This window comes from Canis lupus, chromosome 19, assembly GCF_048164855.1.
Source record: "Canis lupus baileyi chromosome 19, mCanLup2.hap1, whole genome shotgun sequence".
In the NCBI taxonomy this organism is placed as follows: domain Eukaryota; kingdom Metazoa; phylum Chordata; class Mammalia; order Carnivora; family Canidae; genus Canis; species Canis lupus.
The window spans coordinates 45,178,548-45,198,051 of record NC_132856.1 but is presented as its reverse complement, the minus strand read 5'-3'; the positions used below and the strand labels follow the sequence as shown (position 1 = coordinate 45,198,051).

The 19,504-nt window shown below is 41.0% G+C and overlaps 1 protein-coding gene across 15 annotated transcripts in view; it reads left to right on the top strand.

Moving 5' to 3' along the window:
- LOC140610456 (uncharacterized) overlaps positions 1 to 19,504 on the top strand; it is a 29,422-nt gene that overhangs the window by 4,489 nt on the left and 5,429 nt on the right. For 2 of the 15 annotated variants that reach the window (XM_072786559.1, XM_072786556.1), the window contains exon 2: positions 18,252 to 18,326. The exons of 2 other annotated variants lie outside the window; for them this stretch is intronic. Coding sequence is in view for 7 of the 13 variants with exons in the window: in XM_072786550.1 (XP_072642651.1) it covers positions 8,086 to 8,140; positions 8,661 to 10,231 (1,626 nt within the window). In the remaining 6 variants the exon portion in view is untranslated. Of the gene's footprint in view, positions 1 to 3,090; positions 3,223 to 6,949; positions 7,040 to 7,468; positions 8,141 to 8,660; positions 12,061 to 16,108; positions 16,770 to 18,251; positions 18,327 to 19,504 lie in introns of those variants that run through there. 11 more of the 15 variants (XR_012012108.1, XM_072786550.1, XM_072786549.1 and 8 more) reach the window with 11 other exon arrangements.

Genomic DNA, 19,504 nt, shown 5'->3' with positions numbered 1-19,504 from the left:
GCATGGAGCCTGCTTTTCCCTCTGCCTGTGTCTCTGCCTCTCTCTCTCTGTGTCTCTTGTGAATAAATAAAAAAAATATTAAAAAAAAATAAGCAGGCATTAAATAATTTTTCCAAAATCAAATTTATGTAACTTTCATTTGTACCTTTTTAAAAAGCTTTTAATTTTAATTCTGGTATAGTTAACATATAGTGTTATATTAGTTTCAGGTGCACAGTGTAATGATTCAACAATTCTCTACATTACCCAGTGATTACCACAAGTGTAGTCTTTAATCTCCATCACCTATTTCACCCATTTCCCAACCTCCCAGTAACCATCAGTTTGTTCTCTGTAGTTAAGAGTCTGTTTCTTGATTTATCTCTCTTTTTTCTTTGCTTGTTTTGTTTATTAAATTCCACATATGAGTGAAATAATATGGTATTTGTCTTTCTTTGACTTATTTCACTTAACATTATACTCACTAGCTCCATCCATGTTTTTTCAAATGGCAAGATTTCATTCTTTTTTATGGCTGAATAATATTTCATTGTGTATTTACACCACATCTACTTTATCCATTCATCTACTTACTGATGGACACAGGCTGTTTCCATAATTTGGTTATTGTAATGCTGCAATAAACATAGGGGTGCATGTATCCCTTTGAATTAGTGTATTTGTATTTTGGGGGTAAATACCCAGTAATGTGATTATCAGATGGTAAGGTAGTTCTATTTTCAATTTTTTGAGGAAACTCCACACTATTTTCTAAATGACTATACAGTTTGCATTCCTACCAACAGTGCCCAAGTGTTCCTTTTTCCCCACATCATTTTCAACAGTTGTTGTCTCTTATGTTTTTTATTTTTGATTTTGTATTATCCTGTTTTAACATACTGTATTTTCTAATGAATATTCTTTTTTCTAATGGATATTCTTTGAAAAAATGATTTTTTTTAAAATTTTTTATTCATTTATGATAGTCACAGAGAGACAGCGAGAGAGAGAGGCAGAGAGAGAAGCAGGCTCCATGCACCGGGAGCCTGATGTGGGATTCGATCCCGGATCTCCAGGATCGCGCCCTGGGCCAAAGGCAGGCGCCAAACCGCTGCGCCACCCAGGGATCCCTGAAAAAATGATTTTTAACAGTTACAAAATCTATCATATTAATATGCCATCAGTGTTTATTTGCTTGTTTTACAATTATAGTAATTATAGTATGTGATCTTTGTACATAAATTTCTGTGCCCATCCCTGATTGTATTTTTTCACTTTTTTTTTTCTCGGATTATAGAAGCTGTTTATTCCTGAAGGAAAACTTTGAAATGTTACACAAAGATACACAAAAGACCTTTTGTTACACAAAGGTCTTTTTTTTTTTTTTAAGATTTTATTTATTTATTCATGAGAGACACACAGAGAGGCAGAAAAACAGGCTCCATGCAGGAAGCCCGACAGGGGACTGGATCCCAGGTCTCTAGGACCACACCCCAGGCTGAAGGTGGCACTAAACCACCCGGGCTGCCCAAAGATAGGTCTTAACACAAAAGTTTACCATAATCCTGTCCTTTAGAGATGCTTATGGTTAACAATTTGATACATATTCTTAGGGATTAGAGTCTTTTAAAAAGAAAGCATATTTTAGCATACATATACAGTGTTCTGATGTACTTGAAATTTTAATATCCTGCATTTTTTCATTTATATAGAGCATAAGTATTTTTGCACATGATCACATATTTTTGTTTTAAGGATTTTTATTATAGAAAGAGAGGGCATGAGCAGGGGGAGGGGCAGAATGAGAGGGAGAAGCAGACTCCTCACTGGACAGGGAGCCCTATGTAGGGCTCAATTCCAGGACCCTGATGTCATGACCTGGGCTGAAGACAGACACTTAACTGACTAAGCCATAAGTGCCCCTCATATTTTCATTTTTAATTATCTTAATGTCTATATAATTTCCACCAAGTGGAAGTACTATAATTTGCTAAGCTGCAGTGTCCATTCATAGAAAGATTGTGTTTTCCAACAACATTGCAGGATATTTTTAATTTTTTTACAGGTAACAAAAGAATTCAGCTTTTTTCTTCTTTGGGAAGTTCTTTTTTATTTTATTTTTTTTAAGATTTTATTTATTCATGAGAGACAGAGAGAGAGAGAGAGAGAGGCAGAGACCCAGGCAGAGGAAGAAGCAGGCTCCATGGAGGGAGTCCGATGTGGTACTTGATCCTGGGTCTCTAGGATCACATCCTGGGCTGAAGGCAACACTAAATCACTGAGCCACTGGGGCTGCCCTATATTTTCTTCTTTTATTTTAAAATATTTTATTTATTCATTAGAGACACACAGGGAGAGAGAGGCAGAGAATTAGGCAGAGGGAGAATCCGGCTCCATGCAGGGAGCCTGATGTGGGACTCAATTTTGGAACCCTGGGATCACACCCTGAGCTGAAGGCAGACACTCAGCCACTAAGCCACCCAGGTGTCCCTTTTTTTTTTTTTTTTTTTAAGATTTTATTTATTCATGAGAGACAGAGACAGAGAGGCAGAGACATAGGCAGAGGGAGAAGCAGGCTGAGAGAGAGAGAGAGAGGCAGAGACATAGGCAGAGGGAGAAGCAGGCTCCATGCAGGGAGCCCGACATGGGACTCCATCCCAGATCTCCAGGATCAGGCCCTGGGCTGAAGGCGGTTCTAAACCGCTGAGCTACCCGGGCAGCAACCCCCCCCCGGACTTTTTTAAAAAATAGGCTCCAAGGGATCCCCGGGTGGTGCAGCGGTTTGGCGCCTGCCTTTGGCCCAGGGCGCGATCCTGGAGACCGGGGATCGAATCCCACGTCGGGCTCCGGGTGCATGGAGCCTGCTTCTCCCTCTGCCTGTGTCTCTGCCTCTCTCTCTCTCTCTGTGTGACTATCATAAATAAATTTAAAAAAATTAAAAAAAAAAAATAGGCTCCATACCCAGCACGGAGCCCAACTTGGGGCTTGAACTCATAACCCTGAATTCAAGACCTGAGCTGAGATCAAAAGTTGGATGCTTAACCATCTGAGCCACCCAGGTGCCCTGGGAAGTTACTTATTTATGAGAAAGTTCTTTTTTTTTTTTTTAAGATATTATTTCTCCATGAGAGACACACAGAGAGAGGCAGAGACACAGGCAGAGAGAGAAACAGGCTCCCTGTAGGGAGCCCGAAGTGGGACTCGATCCCGGGACACCAGGATCACGCACGCCCTGGGCTGAAGGTAGGCGCTAAACCGCTGAGCCACCCAGGGATCCCTGAGAATGTTCTAATAGTAGAATTATAGGTCAAAGAATATAGGTATTTTATAGACATACTAATAACTTTGAGAGTCTTTTGAGACACATTGTAGGTGTTGTATATACTTAGTATAATTTTCTGATTTCCTATACTCAAAAAAAGGATGATCCCAGTATTCCAACTGCTATTCATCCTACAACTTTAAGACCTGATTGATATATATTGCCAAATTATTTCTAGAAGGATGGTACCATCTTATATTCCCACTGCTGGTGTATGAGAAGCTCTTTTCCCCCATACCTTTGCCAGTCTTGATTTGTGGCACTTTAAAGAAAATTTCCAATTTAATATAAAAATAGATTCTTTATTGTTTCGTTTCCATTTTTTTATTACTACCAAGATGGAACTTTGTTTTGATATGGTTATTGGCCTTTTGTAATTCTTGCTCTATATGTTGTATACTTCTCATTTTTTTTAATTTTTTTTTTAATTTTATTTACTTATGATAGTCATACAGAGAGAGAGAGAGGCAGAGACACAGGCAGAGGGAGAAGCAGGCTCCATGCTCCAGGAGCCTGATGTGGGATTTGATCCTGGGTCTCGAGGATCGCGCCCTGGGCCAAAGGCAGGCGCCAAACTGCTGCGCCACCCAGGGATCCCGTATACTTCTCATTTTTTATGAGTTCATCTTTTTTCCTTAATTATTAATAAGTCTTTTATTCATTAGGTCCATCTACTTACTCTTTGATGTGTAAATCAGAAATACTTTTTTTAGATTGATTATCATTTTATTTTATTTGTATTTTGGATATAGAATAGAGATTGTTGCTTTTCTATGACCAGATTTATCCAGCTTTGTCCTTTTTGGACAAAAAAAGGATGTGTGGTTTTTTTTTTTTTTTTTTTTTTTTTTTTTTTTGCATAATGCTTAGAAAAGTCTACCCTAACCCTAAAGTCAATTATTTCTTAATATTTTATTTTGTGGGTTTTTTTTTTTATATTTAACCCTTTAACCAGCTTAGATTTATTTTGGTATATGGTATAGGTAGGAATCTCACTAAGTGTTTTTTCCAGGTAATTAAGCAACAGTTTCAACATAATTTATAAGTAATTTTTTATGACTAGAGATGCCAATTTTATCGTATATTAAAATCTTTTAGGGCAGCCTCGGTGGCTCAGCGGTTTAGTGCTCCCTTCAGCCCAAGGTGTGATCCTGGAGACCCAGGATTGAATCCGGAGTTGGGCTTCCTGCATGGAGCCTGCTTCTTCCTCTGCCTGTGTCTCTGCCTCTCTCTCTTTCTGTTTCTCATTAATAAATAAATAAAATCTTTTTTTTTAATAAATAAAATCTTTTTTTTAAATAAAATCTTTAAACAAGCAAACAAAAATATTTTATTTCTTTCTTTCAGGGCATTAGGAATCTCTAAAATCAAAAGCCAGGGGATTCCTGGGTGGCTCAGTGGTTTAGTGCCTGCCTTCGACCCAGGGCGTGATCCTGGAGTCCTGGGATCAAGTCCCACGTCCGGCTACCTGCATGGAGCCTGCTTCTCCCTCTGCCTGTGTCTCTGCCTTTCTGTGTGTGTGTGTGTGTATGTGTGTGTGTGTGTCATGAGTGGATAAATGAAATCTTAAAATAAATAAATAAAATAAAATCTTTAAAAAATAAATGAAAAAATCAAAAGCCAGTGTTAAACATCATCTTTAAGAAGATTTATTTATTTATTTATTTATTTATTTATTTATTTATTTATTTATTTATTTATTTATTTGACCGGGGGGTGGGGGGGTGTTATGGGAGGAGCCGAGCCAAGGAAGAGAATCTTCAAGCAGGCTCCCTGCTAAGCACAGAGCCCAGTATGGGGCTCGATCTCATGACCCATGAGATCATGACAGATAAAACCAAGAGCCATATGCTCAACTAAGTCACCCAGGTACCCCTAAACTTCCTTTTAAAAATGTAAAGTCATTGTTGAGGTTTTCCTAGCTATACTCCTTTGGTGTTTTTATCTGTTAGTCCCAGGGTGTTAATTACTCTTATTATGACACTTCTCTCCTCTATTCCAGATATGTATGCCTACTTTCTATTTGGATATTTATGTATTTATTTATTTATTTAGATTTTTATTTATTTATTCATGAGAGACACACAGAAAGAGGCAGAGACACAGGCAGAGAGAGATGCCAGCTCCATGCAGGGAGCTGGATGTGGGACTCCATCTTGGGACTCCAGGATCATGTCCGGGGCTGAAGGCAGACACTCAACCGCTGAGCCACCCAGGCATCCCTCTATTTGGATATTTAAAAACTGAATGTATCTTCTTTATCCCCAAAGCAGTGTTCCCATTCTCTAAAGGTCGCTGTCATCACTCAAGCTCCAAACCAGAAAATAATCTTGACTTCTCCCTCTCCCTCACACCATATTCATCCAGTCTCTTAGTTGATCCAGTCTCCCTAGAAGGCTGCTGAACAACCTCCCAAAGGGTCTTCCAGTCTTCACCTTACCTCTACACCTTCCACCATTCAAACACAGTTTCCTTCTTTGCTATTGGGCAGAGGAATGTGTTCCTTTTTAAAAAAAAAAAAAAAATTTTATTTTATTCATGAGAGACACAGAGAGAGAGAAAGAGGCAGAGACACAGGCAGAGGGAGAAGCAGGCTCCATGCAGGAAGCCTGATGTGGGACTCGATCCCAGGACTCCAGGATCATGCCCTGGGCCGAAGGCAGGTGCCCAACTGCTGAGCCACCCAGGGCCCCGTGTTTTTTTGTTTTTGTTTTTGTTTTTGTTTTTGTTTTGTTGTGTGTTTTTTTTTTTTAACAGCAGATAGATATACTCATGTCACTTTTTCCCCAAAAAACATTTTCATATTTCTTTTTTTTTTTTTTTTCATTTTCGTATTTCTTTTGTGGCTTTCTACTCACTTTAAGGTAAATTCCTTAAAATGGTCCTCAGGGTTGTATTTGATCTGGCTTTTGCTTGCCTCGAGCTTCATGTCTTACTAGATCTCCTTCACTGAGCTTGATTCCTTTTGTATATTCTGTTTCATATCTCTGGTATTTTCTTTCTTCAGCTGTTTCATTTCTATTTATCTCTTTTTCAGGGAGGCTTTCTTTCTCAAACTACATTAGGTCCCCTCTGCTCTACATTACTACATCCCATATTTCCACTTTTGTAATTCCTGTAATTGTAACTACACTTTAATGTCTCTGTCCAGCTGTAATCTAAGTTCTAGTCAGGTGGGGGCATGTTTGACTGTTTATCTATTGTCTAACTCCAATTACACTGTAACCCCACTCTACTTCATGGTTCTCTGTAGGATTGTGTGGTAGCTTCTTTCTGTGCCCCTCTTATAGAAGAGGATCAGGAAATCTCAGATAGGATCCTCAAGCAGGCTCCACACTGGACTTGCTGTAGGGCTCGATCTCACAACCCTGAGATCATGACCTGAGCTGAAATCAAGAGTCAGATGCTTAACTGACTGAGCCTCCCAGGTGCACCCACCCCACCGGAGATAGGATCCTCTTATACCTTTAAAATTCATCACAGAAGTGCAGATGTTGATGAGAAGTCCATAGTACCAGCATTATTATGTATTTCAGCAGACTCAGACCATTCTTAACATGACTTCTTAGCTCTTGATTATAGGTAAAATCATCTGTCTGTCTTCTTTTTTCCTTGAAATAATGCTGCTGATTCTACCTCCCACTTTAGGCTTATATGGGGAGACATTTTTGGATGAACAGTTGCAATTTAACATATCAAGCACCAGAAACTCTTTGTACTATTTTTTGGAACTTTCTTGTAAGTAAAAAATTATTTCGCAATTTGTTTTTTATTGTTGCTTTTTTAAAAGTAAGCTCCACACCCAGTATGGACCCCAAAATGGGGGGGTGGGGGGGCTTGAACTCATGACCTGAGATCAAACCTGAGCTGAGATCAACAATTGGATGCTTAACCAACCGAGCCATGCAGGTGCCCCCCCCTTTTTTTTCTTTTTTAAACTGCAGCCTATAATCTTAATATTGAGCTGTACCTGAAGAAAACTGTTCAGTTGATCTGACATCTAGAAGAAAGGGCAAGCAGTGTATCTCTAAGTTGTACAAATAGAGCTTCCTAACTCCTGTCCAGCTCCTTGGCATATAGTGGAGATGGGTGTATCAGATTTAATGTATTAGCCTTGCTATAAGGTCATTTCCCTATGCAACTTTTTTTTTTTTTTTTTTTTTTAAGATTTCATGTATTTGAGAGAGAGTGCACCTGCGTGAGCAGGGGAGGAGCAGCAGAGGGACAGGGACAAGCAGGTTCTGCACTGAGCATGGAGCCCAACGTGGGGCTCAATCCCAGGACCCCGAGATCATGACCTGAACTGAAACCAAGATGCTTAACCAACTGAGCCACCCTGGCATCCCTTCGTATCCCTTCCTATGCTACTTTTGATTCTATTAATTGGCCTTCATATAGATTGTTATATAAAGGCATGAATACTTCTGTCTACTTCATAGATATCTTTATTATTATAAATAACATTCTGATTTATCCACCAAGTGCTTGAGGGTTTGCTAATGTATCAGTCTGGCTGTCACTTTTTACACAGCTGACAAATGGAATTTGTGAAACTACAAGGCTGGAAGCCAACCATGATTTTTGCTGATGCGGTCACATTGCTATCTAAATAGATTTTGTGTGAATTATTAGACAGTATCCCTGGGCAACAGTTCTTTGTCATTTTCCTGTTTCCTGGGACAGTGATATCCCCTTCCCCACCTTTTTTTTCCCCCCTATGAGCAGGGCTCCCAGTTTTCCAACTCTGAAGTGTTTTTCAATCAAAACAAAGAGAAGATTTGTGGATGTTGAATATGCAAGGAGCTGAAGAGAGAGAGCTTGGAAGAGAGGTTTGTCCAGGTGAGTAGCAAGGAAAAACCAGTAGGAGAAACAGCAGGAAGAGAAACTGATTAAAGCTCAAGAAATAAAATTACCCTTTCTTTTAGGGATGTTGGGGACAGATGGTGGTGAGCATCTCTTGGGGCTAACTTTTTCCCAGTACTCATTTTGTCTCATTTCTAGCATTTGCTTTTACATTCTCCCACTGTCCATTCTGAGTAGAAACCATCTATGTTTCCTCTCTTGACCTAATCTCAGCTTGCTATTGTTTGTCATTGTCCTTTTATTTCTACCATCTCTGGTCCCTGGCTTCCTAAGTTTCTGTAGGTGCCCATTAAATGGGATTCCTTATGAATGGTGATCCCCTTACCCTCCTATAGGTCTTTTCCATGACTTGTAATTGAATGACTTTGCTCCACGTGATTTTATTGGCCCTTATTCATATGCTATTACTGAGACATGTCAGAATTAGGCCCCTATAACCTCAGAGGCTTCCACTCTGTCCTGCACAAGAGATACTCACTCTGATGTTTTCTTTCAGATTTGATGAACAAGTCTGTTCCAGAGCAGGATGCCTTTGAAATTGATTCACCAAGGATAGGAGCAAAGAGATTACAAGAGGATGCATACCAGGATTCTATATTTGAAGAAAAATATGCATGTGGGAGCATGAAGGAAAACTCTTCTGGAGAGGTTCCTGGACCATGCCTTTTTCAAGAAGGAGGTTTTGGGGAAATAACTTTTATCCACAAGGAAGCATCTCCTGAAACAATTAGCCAAGAATATAATTTTGAGAGAAGCTTGCTTTTGACCTCTAGCTTTGTTACACATCTCAGGGTTTCTACAGAAGAGAGCCTACATCAGTGGGAGACAAGTAGCATAACTAATGAGATTTCAGACCAAAGTAAATGTCCAACTCTCTCTACACAGAAAAAGTCTTGGGAATGTAACGAATGTGGAAAAACTTTTACTCAGAGCTCATCTCTTATCCAACACCAGAGGACTCATACTGGAGAGAGACCCTATGCATGTGAGGAATGTGGGAAAGCCTTTAGTCGTAGTTCCTTCCTTGTTCAGCATCAAAGAATTCACACTGGAGTAAAACCATATGGATGTGAGCAATGTGGGAAAACCTTTCGATGTCGATCATTTCTTACTCAGCATCAGAGGATCCATACTGGAGAGAAACCTTATAAATGTAATGAATGTGGGAATTCCTTCCGCAATCATTCACATCTCACTGAACATCAGAGAATTCACACTGGAGAGAAACCTTATAAATGTAATAGATGTGGGAAGGCATTCAATCAGAACACACACCTCATTCATCATCAGAGGATTCACACTGGTGAGAAACCTTATTTATGCAATGAATGTGGCTCTTCTTTTCGCAAACACTCAAATCTTACACAACATCAGAGAATTCACACTGGGGAAAAGCCTCATAAATGTGATCAGTGTGGGAAAACTTTCCAAACAAAGGCAAACCTTTCTCAGCATCAGAGAATTCATACTGGAGAGAAACCCTATAAATGTAAGGAATGTGGCAAAGCCTTTTGTCAGAGCCCATCCCTTATTAAACACCAACGAATTCACACTGGAGAAAAACCCTATAAATGTAAGGAATGTGGCAAAGCTTTTACTCAGAGCACCCCACTCACTAAGCATCAGAGAATTCATACAGGGGAGAGACCCTACAAATGCAATGAATGTGGTAAAGCCTTCATTCAGAGCATTTGCCTCATTCGGCATCAGAGAAGTCACACTGGAGAAAAACCCTATAAATGCAGTGAATGTGGGAAGGGCTTTAATCAGAATACTTGCCTCACTCAGCATATGAGAATTCATACTGGAGAGAAGCCCTATAAATGTAAAGAATGTGGGAAAGCCTTTGCTCATAGCTCATCTCTTACTGAACATCATAGAACCCACACTGGTGAGAAGCTTTATAAATGTAGTGAATGTGAGAAAACTTTTCGCAAGTATGCACACCTTAGTGAACATTACAGAATTCACACTGGTGAGAAACCTTATGAATGCATTGAATGTGGAAAATTCTTCAGACATAGTTCAGTCCTTTTCAGACATCAGAAACTTCACAATGGTGAATAACCCTGGTGTTCAGGTTATGACAGCTTCTCTAGAAAGAGTGACCAGGAATCTGGCTGGGAGCAGTGGGGCAAGGAGAGTTCTTGGAGGGAAGGATGAAGGAACATCGACCATTACACTCAGAAAAATATTTCCAGTTGTGGAGTTAGGAGCTTGGAAAATGCAGAGCCTACTCCAGCTGGGCATCTGGGAATACAAGGTGGAAAGGAAATTCCTGCCTTATGGATAAATCCTTGCCACCTGCCACTCCTTTCTCTTGTGACTCTCATATCTTAAGGTACCATTTGTTAACACTAGTGTTGCCTTTACTATACTCCTGCCCCACCTTCCCAACTTGTGACCCCTGTTCTGTGGCAGTCGGCTGGGGTATTTCCTAACATTCAATGTGAAAGTTGCAGCGGTTCTGAGGTAGAGCTAAGCAGCCTTCAGACATCTGAGGCTGCTCTGAACATGTCATCTGTAGAAGTGTTCTCATGAAGGGGAGATGGAAGTAAGGGAAAATAAAGAATCCTTATTCATTCATACAACAGATAAGGGGATATGTGGCAAGAACTGGGCTGATACATTTACAGATATGTTTGCGAAGAAGGCTTTTATCAGGGTAAGGGAGATCTTTCCTGATCCTTTCAAGCTGGAGGGCAATTTGTGGCTAAAAAGGAAGGAGAAGGTCAAGAAGAACTTCTCTTGAATGATGCTAGTTTGTGGAGTCGGATCTGCTTAGAGAGGCACAAAGAGGAAGGTCCAACCTTTGCCCAGGGGAACACTGACATCCAGGAGGGAAATGATGTGCTCTAGGCTGCTGGTGCTGAGGCCAGCACAGGAAGCTTGTGTTTGACCTTTCAGTTCACTTTCATATCCCAGCCCTGGACTAAGGTGTACACCTGTCTCTTACAAGTTTGGGTGGACCACTGGTTTGCAGGGTCCAGGGGAAAGAGACCCACCAGGGTTAACTATGTTCAAAAAATGTTAATTGACGTTTAGGGAGGAGAAACCATTAGTGAAAAAAGAAGATGGCCTTTTAGGTTGGCTGGACTTGGGGCTGCTGGACCAGTCCTTAAGAGAGTATTGGTCGTTTTAGCAGGGAGAGCTGGATTTCATGTAATTATGCCATTGGTGACTATAAGCAGATTTATTACATTTCAGATGTTTCTATTTTTATTGGACTATCTTATTCTTGGATATTTACCCTTCCCTGCAGGTTAGGAGTATCTAGGGAAACACTCATGGGATAAATTTGCAAAGTGTATTAGATAGGACTACCTCTTTTTAAAATCCCTGAATAGTACAGTTTGCCACTATGATATTCTTTTTAAGAGAAAGGGCATTTCCCCCCTATTTATCTCCTTACTCTTTTTCATGTTTTTTACTGTAACTGAGAGATTATGTGAGGATTGCTTTTGACTATTTGTAATAATTTCAATGCCCTGAAGCTTATATAGTCTTTAAAATAATGACTGTTAAAACAAAGTCAGTTGATTCTGGAATGGTTGGTTACTTAAAACTCAGCATTAGTTTTTTTTTTTTTTCTTTTTTTCCAGAGCAGCTATCCTGTAAGCAGTGGTTTGAGATATTAATCACCATTAATGGGAGTGTGGCACTCTCTTCCTCTCCAGCTACGAAGATTATATTCTCAAAACCTGCCACGGGGCAACTCATAATTGAGTAAATTAATTCCTTATGGACAAAAATAACCCTGTTAAAACTTTATGGTCATGAAAAATATTACTCAAAGAAAATATTGATGTATTTGTACTTCCTAAATGAAAATAACACTACAGAATTTATTGCTGGCACATAGTAAATGTTCAATAAATATTTGTTGAATTAATATATTTTAATCAAATTTTGCCCACCAGAAACTTTAGCAACTTCCTGATATGAAGATATTTATACACTACTGTCTATAAAGTCTTGAGATTAGAATTGGGAGAGTTCTCTTTTTGGGGGGTGGGGGAGAGTTTTCTTAAGGAAGAAATCGGAAATCTAAGGATGAAAGGTATCTTCAAGTTCTTGTTAGAATTTCCAAAAATCAAAAAAATTTTTAATCCTCAGGCTGAGAGTCTGATACCATTTTAACTTCCTGAGAAAACAGGAAGGAAAGGAACTTGTCATCTTGCCTTTCTCATCACATGTTCTCACACTTGCAAGTATTTGCTCCTAGTTGCCTCCCAGTTGTTGGTCCAGTTGCTGGCCAGTCACATGCCCAGTCACTCCAGTCCCAAATCATGGAATTGCTCTTGGTCAGTCATCACATCCAAGCAACTACTGTATCCTGCTTCCATCTCCTAAATCTAGGAGCCATCTCCATTGCTATCATTTTAGTTCAATCCCCAGTCTATTTTCTAGACCATTTTCTTATTTTCACAATCAGTCTTACAGTTGCTTGCCCCACAAGGCTGTCTTTCACAAATTTTTCTGGATGGTATTTGTAAGACACAACTGGCAGCTCTACTGTTACCTCAAAATATCCTAGCCCCTTAAGAGATATCTGAAGCTCCTCCACTGGGCCATGCCTATGCTATCACACTCAGCTGCCTTCCCTGCATTGCATGCTGTTTCACAGTACAAATTCCTGTGATTCCACATCATTGCTGGACTCATCTTTGGCACCTTTTGCATATACTATTCCTATTGCCTCAATTTCCTTCCTTAATTCTGCTTGCCTGGAAAGCTTTTGTGTCGCCTTTTTTTTTTTTTTTTTAAGATTTTATTTATTTATTCACAAGAGACAGAGAGGCACAGACACAGGTAAAGGGAGAAGCAGGCTCCACGCAGGGAGCCGGATGTCCAGGACCACACCCTGGGCTGAAGGTGGCAATAAAGTGCTGAGCCACCCAGGCTGCCAGATTTTGTGTCACTTGTGAATGTGCTCATGCAACATCTCCTTTGAAGCTGTCTCTGACCTCACATATTTTGTATTTCTGCATTTTGTATCTTCATTTTATTTATCATGTTGCATTGTAATGGCTTGTGTACAAACCTTTCTCTCCCCACTGAACTATCAGCTGTTAGAGCAGGAACCATGTGATATTTATTTATTCATCTTTGTATCCACAGTATCTGGCACTTCCTTGTGATTAGTAAATATTTGTTGAGCTCAATTAAAATATTGAGTCAGAGATTTCTCCATGCCTACCTGCAGGGTGTGACTTAGGTCCACAGTTGCCAGCAGAAAGGAGGTGTGCAGAGTATGAGTATGCCACTGAAGTGTTTGCCAGGTGCAAGAATTCTGAATCTTTCCCAAAGATACAGATTGTGCCCTTATATTAAGCAGGGGGTCCCTTAAGAAAAAGTAATATTTTGTAGCAAGAAAAAAAAAAACTTGTCATAAGGTTGTTTTGTTACAAATTAGCCATTTAAATGTCCCATCACAGTTTAGCAAAGTACTTACAGATATGTTGATGTCAGAGTCTACAGGAAGAGGCAAATGCTTGCAGCTGTAGAAGTACAACTATGTCAGCTGGAATATCCCTGAAATAGGAAGTAGGAGTTGAATAGTGTTGCTGGTCTGGCAGGAGAGCTTTTGAGTTTAGCAATTCCAATGTGGAAGCATTTCCTGAGTTCATGGCTTTACCTGGCTCCAGATGATAAAGAACTGCGATGTGTTGCTTATTCTCAGTGTGCTGAAATTTATTCTGTGATTTCAGAAGAACATGGGATGAGGCCACATCATATCCTCAGAGCAACAGTAGAGAAAACAGAAAGGTGGATGGTCTTGCCCAAGGTCACATAGCTAGTAAGTGTCAAGTGGAATTTAAACTCCCATGTCCTTTTTCACTTTTCCTTCAGATTTCTCTTTATTAGTCATACCTCTGTTCCATGATGCCTCTTTAGTTATAATTATTATAGAGGTGACCACATAGGACTTCAATTTTGGCCTGCTTGTGGGGATGGGAGGAGCTCATTTTAATATTTTAAAGTAATCTCTACACCAACATGGGGCTCAAACTCACAACCCAGAGATGACTAGTCACATGCTCTATCAACTGAGCCAGCCAGGCTCCCCTGGGAGCTCATTTTAGATCAAAAAGCTTTTTTTTTGCCTACAGACCTTCCTGTGTATAAGTGTGAGAAGTACATTGGTTTTACATTTTGATTTCACCTTTCTGCCTACATAATACAGAAGTCTAGCTTTTACCCCAGGTGGCTTTAATTTTCACTGCCCTTGAGCTAATGACCACTGCAAAGCTAAGGTCACTTTTGTGGAAAGTTTTTGGTAGCCACTCTTCCCCTGCCCACCCCCCACTCCCATTTTCCACCTCATTGAAGGAAGTTTAGCCCAAATTGTATTAAGCCACAGATTCATGTTTCTGGTAAATTGCTCTATGGTACTCCACTCCGGAGTTAGTTCCTACACAGCAGAGACTGCTGACTTAGATTCTTTGAAGCTTAAACGGGAAAAAATGATTAGGCCTAGGCTTTCTGACCTGTGGGATGTTAGGGCTTGTGCAGAGGGCTGGGGGTGGGGGTGGCGGAGAACTTGCTATTTGATTCCAAAGAAGTGCTGAGAATGTGACACTTGGTAAAAAGTAAGATGAACTCACCATTATTGTTCCCTGGCATGTCAGCTGACAGTTCTACAAAGGATCCTCTTTTAGCTGAACAGGGTTAGTGATGGCCTTAGTCTGGGGCATCTTCACTCCTAATTTCAGCCTCCTAAAGGTAAAACAGCCAGTCTGGAAATTTAAGCAGATAACTTCTCTATTGCATCTCATTCATTTTTTCCCAGTGTTTATTGAGTGCCCCCTATGGATTGTACAGTAGACAACTGTATTTCCCAGAGCTTGCACATCAGTAAGAATGCCTGTAAGTGTATCAGGTGCCCTGCCGCCCATGCCTTCATCTCAGGAATACAGTCAAGAGGAGCCTGTATGTGCAAGTATTCCTGAGCAAGTCTCAGTAAGATATGAAGTTTTGCAGCAGTGGTGATGAGGGCCTTGAAGGCTGGCAAGGTCCCGTGAAGCCAATGCAGAACAAAGAGGACAAGCTGGAATCTGTGGAGCATGATAGGACAAACTTTTTTTTTTTTTTTTAAGATTTTATTTATTCATGAGATACACAGAGAGAGGGAGAGAGAGGCAGAGACACAAGCAGAAGGAGAAGCAGTCTCCATGCAGGAGCCAGACGTGGGACTCCATCCCTGGACTCCAGGATCACGCCCTGGGCTGAAGGCAGGCGCCAAACCGCTGAGCCACCCAGGGATCCCCTACTGAACTTTTTTTAGTGCTAGTAATTACATATATTAACCTCATTTAATCCTCATGGTAACCTGAAATGCGGTGCCATTATTATTTTCTGTTCTATAAGTCAGGAAACAGCTACAGAGAAGTAAATAACTTGCCCAAGTTTGCACGCTGAAAATCAGGGACTTGACCTGAAAACAGAGCTCTAATGTTCTTAGGGCCAACTGTTGAACAAAGATCCTAAAGCAGAGGGTGCTTGGGGTGCCTGTGAGGAGGCCAGTTTTCTGGCAGGTGAGAATGTAAGAAAAGTTGAAGCCAGCTTTGAGAAGCCCTCCAAAAGTCAGTGACACGGAAGAGTTTTTAGGAAGATAAGGAAAGTTGCAGAATGAACAGTAAAAGCGCCTTGTGGTCCAGGCCAGCAGTCTCTTCGGTTCGGTTTCCTTACTCTGGGAAGGAGCGCGGTGAGGTGGGTTTACGGCTGTTTCTGCAGCTGGGGCTCCGGTGTCGGGCTGAACCCCCAGCTCTGGGCCGGGGAGGAAGCACCGAGAGGGAGCCACTCCCGCCTTCCTAGAGAGGAGACCACAGGGGTCTGACGGCGGCGCGGACTGCTGACGTCACGCGGGCCCGGCGCGGCGGGCGCTGGCTGCAAGGTGCCGCCAGGTGTCGCAGGCAGCGCCGTGCGTGTCGAGTCGGCGGTGCGCAGCTGCGACGGTTTTGTGGTCGCCCCTCCCTCGGAGCCGGGGCCGGCCCGCCGCAGCGCCTCTTCCTCGCGCGGAGACCCTTGGAGGAGGGGTCGGGTGCCGCGGGGTCCTGAAGAGAGAAAGGCGAAGCCTGTTCGAGAGCCTGTTCTGGGAATCGGGAGACCTGGGTACCCGTTGTATGTACTTCGGGGACGAAGCGAACTTCTGATTCCTTCAGTTCTCTGATTTCCAGAAGCCAGTGCTGTTTCTTGCTTTGCCACTTGACAAAGTCGAGCGGGTTGAATGATTATATGCGAGAGTTATCAACTTCCTTTAAGCTTTTAATCTCCTCTCATAGCAACAAAATAGGTACCTGTGAGGACATATAGACCCAAGACTTTAACAGCAGGTACTATTGAAGGCTTTTTTCTAAAGGCTTCCCATGTATTAACTCATTCATGCATCATCACAACCCTATAAAGTCATTATTTAGTCCATATGACGTTTGAGAAATGACCTCGAAAAGGTTAAGTAACTTCCCACTATCATTTGCTCATATATGGTAGAGCAGGGATTCAAACCGAGTCCTGGCCCCGAAGTCCACGCCATACTTCAGGTTTATCAGAGGAAGACAAATATAATCAGCGCATCAAAACAGTAGAAAGTGCTGCAGTAGAGGTATGTGAAATTCTTTGAGAACGTAAAGGAGAAAAGGCCTTGCAAAAAAAAAAAAAACCCACCTATGAGAAGTGTAGTGGTTCACATTTGAGTTGAATATTCGTACAAGTTTAAAAAGTAGTAGTTACTTTGTATACTCTGTCGAAAAAAATAAAAAATAAAAAATACAAAGTAGTAGTTTGTTCAGTGTCCGATAGGGGGTGCTAGTGGATTGGGATGGATTGGACTGGTCATCAGATCCCTGGCTTTTATTTTTTTTTTAATTATTTTTTTTTAATTTTTATTTATTTATGATAGTCACACACAGAGAGAGAGGCAGAGACACAGGCAGAGGGAGAAGCAGGCTCCATGCACCGGGAGCCCGACGCGGGACTCGATTCCGGGTCTCCAGGATCGCGCCCTGGGCCAAAGGCAGGCGCTAAACCACTGCGCCACCCAGGGTTCCCTGATCCCTGGCTTTTAATAGCTGTTCTTTCCTCCCCATTCAGAGGGAGTTCTTAAAAGCTTTCTTCCCAGGAGGTGTCCTTAACATCTTCCAAAAGACTCCCCTTGTCCTTTCTCCTACATGCTGCCTGACTAAATGCAGTCTAATTTTCCTGAAATTCCTCTACCTCTGATTCTGGTAAGATAACTGGAGGGGAGTTTCCTTGCTGTTGACTCAGCCTATTCTCTGACAGAGTACCTGTGCAGTTAGTATTTTTCAAATAAATGAATAACCAGCCTCAATCAAAGATGGACTGGACTTGAGGTTTTTGCTCTTTTCCCGTGTGTTTTTGGAATCAAAGGATTACAGAATGTTGGTACTAGTTTTCCACTTTCAATTCACAGATAAGACTGAGTGAGTGACTAGCTTTAGGTCACTGAACAAGTCAGTAGCAAAGCCCTGACTAGAATGCAGACTTCCTGACTCAGGCCAGCGTTTATTCTAATGCCCTCTATCATGGCCCCAGTTTTTGACTTTTGAAGTCAATGGCTTTTCCAGTAGGTTTGGGGAGGGGCCTTTGGATCCAACTTTCTCTCTTGTGGAGGTATTTTTACTTGAGGATAGTTCTTAGGAGGACTGCCCCCTTTCTTTGTGCAGTGTCAGGTCTCTTGGAGGACTACCCACTTACTGATTTTGGTCATTAGTGATACTTTTTTAAAAAGACTTTTTAGAGAGTGAGCATGTGCATTTGCATGTAGGAGGAAGGGCAGAGGGAGAGGGATTGAGAGTCTTAAGGAGACTCCATGCTGAGCTTGGAACTCATGTGGGGCTTGATTTCACCACTTTGAAATCATGACCTGAGCCATAACCAAGAGTCAACCACTTACCCACCTGTACCACCCAGGTGCCGCATTGGTGATACTGTTCTGATTCTTCATTCAGACTTAAAATAGTTATTCGGCTAGGGATTGGCTATTCCTGAGTTCCTCTGAGTTCAGAATAGGAAGGAAGTAGGCTTACAATTTATGGGTGCTTTTTCCTTTCCCTCCATGCCTCAGATGCCTGCCCTCCCTCAAGAGAAGGCCCCAGAAGACAAACCAGTGTTGTTTGTGTTCCTAACGGCTTATCTCTGGGTAAGTGAAATCTAACTAGAGAGCCCAGGATGGGGGTGTTCATTCACAAGTGGTGGCAGAGCTATTGTGAAACGACCCACCAGTGACCACTACACCTAAACACTGCAGACTGAAAACACAGAACCACTCGGAAATGGCCCCATCTTATTAAAATCAGACTGATTATGGCCCGTTGTGGAAGCAGGCAATAGAGTAATTGTTTTGGACAGATCAGATAATATACTAATTTTATATCACATGTACTTAAACTGTAGCAAGAATAGCTACAGTTACCTGGTAGCTACTCACTGAACTGGTAACTATCATGTCTTAATGGTGTAGCAGTCAGATATGGGAAAACTGGTAGTAAATTACTGGAAGACTCATCACAAAAGTGGTTTAAGTGTGTCCTCAAAGAATATGAATGGGTTCCTGACTCTGAAACAAGAGCCTAAGTAATAGCAACTTCCATTATTATGGGGCATCAGAAAGCAACATGGAGCTTGGGGATTTGTTAAATTCAGTAAGAACAGTATTGTATGAACTGGATTCTTAGGCTATAGGAACTCTATGAATAGACTGTGACTGTTTATGGCTGACGAACTCAGTTTAGTTTAATATGTAGGCATAATATATGTGTATGTGTTTGTGTACATGCACTGAGAGATGGCTAAAAGAAAAGGCTGTCAAAAAACCAAGTGTATTTTCACTAGGTGATAGGATTTCAAGTAATTTCCTTTGTGGACTGTTTTTTTAGAATGAGTATGCATTCTTTGTGTGGTAAAACAACAACAACACTTTCTGAGACAATAAAAATAAAGGAAATGAAAGTGTGGTTAGAGTTTTGGTTTTATGTTTAGCTGTTTAAACCACCTGGCATTAAATTTTATATACAGTGTATCTGTACTGGAAGTACACAAAAAATAAAGATAGCTATGTTCAGGAAAAATATTCAATATATTTAGCAACCAATGCAGTACAGTACTACCCAATCAGATCAGTCTCTGACTGTAAACAGTTTGTGCAGAGATACCAGTGTATACCAACTAACTCTTAGGGTAGACCCATATGTACTAACAAGAAATGATTTTGAAGACACATTCTTTAGTGTAAAAAGAAAAAAGCAATAGCACAATAGAACCTATAGAACAATTTTATCTATGTAGAGAGAATAAAATGTGTAGAAAAAAGACTGAAAA